The 2341-nt window shown below is 46.1% G+C and overlaps 1 protein-coding gene across 1 annotated transcript; it reads left to right on the forward strand.

Moving 5' to 3' along the window:
- Positions 1 to 179: 179 nt before the first annotated feature.
- Positions 180 to 2297, forward strand: LOC112457811 (the record flags this gene model as incomplete). The annotated part of the gene is made up of 2 exons (XM_025021079.1): positions 180 to 918; positions 1018 to 2297. Coding segments are annotated over 2 exons (2019 nt in total), but the record flags the coding sequence as incomplete, so codon positions are not given.
- Between the last annotated feature and the right edge of the window lie 44 nt (positions 2298 to 2341).

The raw sequence follows: 2341 nt of genomic DNA on the forward strand, positions 1-2341 counted from the left end.
TCAATGAGCAAGTACGAACGCTTGAGATAATTGACAAGACCAAGGGAAAGTCGGAAGCATCAAAGACGTCAGCAGGGAAAAAACAAGAAAGAAAAGTAGTTTTGGCAACCACCTCTCAAGAAGGTTGTGTCCTCTGCAGCAAGAATCATCAGTTGTACCGATGCTCGGATTTTTTGCAGCTATCGAGTGCTGACAGATTAAAGGAGGTGAAAGCGAAGAAACTGTGTATGAACTGCTTAAGCAAAGGACACTTTTCCGCGGCTTGCAAATCTTCAGCATGCCGGAGGTGCCAGAAGAAGCACAATACCCTGTTGCATCCAGAGCAAGAAGAGAAGACTGCAACCGATAAGAAGTCAGAAGAGGACGCGTCCAAGAAGGCAGTGGTAATGCACGGCACTCAAGAAACCTTGCAAGATACTGAAGAGTCATCTTCTGTAATCAACCTTGAAAGAAAACCCACGTCGTGCGTGGTGCTGTCAACGGCCCGAGTTATAGTCCATGACGTCAATGGAGGCCAGCACAAATGCCGTGCACTTCTAGATGCAGGGTCGCAATCCAATTTGATCACCCAGGAACTCGTCGACAGGCTCAGATTGAAATGTAAAAGGAGAGACGAAGTCATCAGTGGGATCAACCGATCACAAACCAATGTCGGTAAGACAGTAGAAGTAAAAATCCGATCGACGAACGCGGATTATGAGGTAGCCATAGAATGTCTCGTGCTGCCTGCCATTACTGAAAGACTTCCTCAAGTCAAAATCAATACTAAACTGATTTGCTTGCCGGAGGGTTTGAGCCTAGCAGATCCTGATTTCCACACGCCAGGAACAGTGGATATTCTAATAGGAGCAGGACTTTTCTGGCAATTAATCTGCAAGGATTATATTCAAAGACCAAAGGGAATACCCAGATTACAACGTACGTTGCTAGGATAGATTGTAGGAGGGGAGCTTCTCGACGCCAGCTCGAAAACTCTAAGAAGCTTCTGCGGTCTCATCACAAATGCGCAACTCCAAGCGCAGTTAGAACGCTTTTGGAAGCAAGAGGAGACGCTCGAAAAACGGAGTCTCACCCAAGAAGAGATTGAGTGTGAACGGCAGTTCCATGAGTCGGTCAAGCGAGATGAAACTGGTAGGTTCATCGTAACACTTCCGAAGAAACCCGGAGTGAAACTCGGCGATCCAGGGAATCAAGCATTGCAGCGATTATATTCCCTAAAAAGAAGATTCAGAGGAGATCCAGCATTGAAGAATGCGTATGTTCAATTCATGGAAGACTATGAAACTCAAGGCCACATGTCGTTAATGGGACCAGGCCCAGATACGAGCACAAAGGTAGAGCAATCGTACATACTTCCGCATCATCCGGTGATTAAACCGGACAGCACCACAACTAAGTTACGTGTTGTATTCAACGCCTCAGCGAAGACATCGTTGGGAACATCGTTAAACGACAAGTTATTCGCCGGTCCAAACAAGCAGAAGAGCCTGTTCTGCATAGTCTTACGCTTTCGATCACACCCCTTTGTCATAACGGCGGACATAGTTGCAATGTTCCGACAGATACTCGTGTGCGAAGAAGACCGAGATTTACAACTGATTCTGTGGAGATCAGATCCATCGCAACCAGTTCAGATCTTTAGGATGAACACGGTGACATATGGCACCGCATGTGCACCTTATTTAGCCCTCAGCTGTTTGGAGAGATTAGCGATAGAAGAACTGGAAAGGTTTCTAAAGGCAACCTTGACGGTCGAAGAGATGAAGAGGTTTCTCGAAATAAGGTTGAAGATCGAAGAGCTGAAGAAGTTCCTAAAAGAAGCATTGGACAATGAGAAATCGGAGTTTCTACAAGCAATCCTGGTCTTGCTAGAAGATTTCTACATGGACGATGTTTTGTCTGGCGCAAGTACCATAGAAGGGGCCATAGCCTTGCGACAGCAGCTGTCGGAGTTATTGCAACGGGGACAGTTTCAGCTGCGGAAGTGGCGTTCCAATGATCCACGTATATTGGAGGAACTACCCGAGTCCAACGACGATAACAGCTTCCTCAAAATAGACAAGGAGGGTGCCATGAAAACGTTGGGACTTCTATGGGATGCCCAGTCAGATGTTCTGCAATACAGCGTGTCGATAGAAGAGAATTCAAGGGTTACCAAGCGTCTGGTGCTATCTCAGATAGCTCAAATATATGACCCCCTTGGCTTGCTGGGACCCGTTGTCATCATTGCGAAATGTATTATGCAGTCTCTATGGCAAATCAAAACTGGTTGGGATAAAGTTCTCCCAACGGAGTAGTAGCTTTGATTATGGAATCAACAGTTTCAAGGCTATTATTTAAA

The sequence above is a fragment of the Temnothorax curvispinosus genome, unplaced genomic scaffold (genome assembly GCF_003070985.1).
Source record: "Temnothorax curvispinosus isolate PA1 unplaced genomic scaffold, ASM307098v1 QBEX01008327.1, whole genome shotgun sequence".
Classification (NCBI taxonomy): domain Eukaryota; kingdom Metazoa; phylum Arthropoda; class Insecta; order Hymenoptera; family Formicidae; genus Temnothorax; species Temnothorax curvispinosus.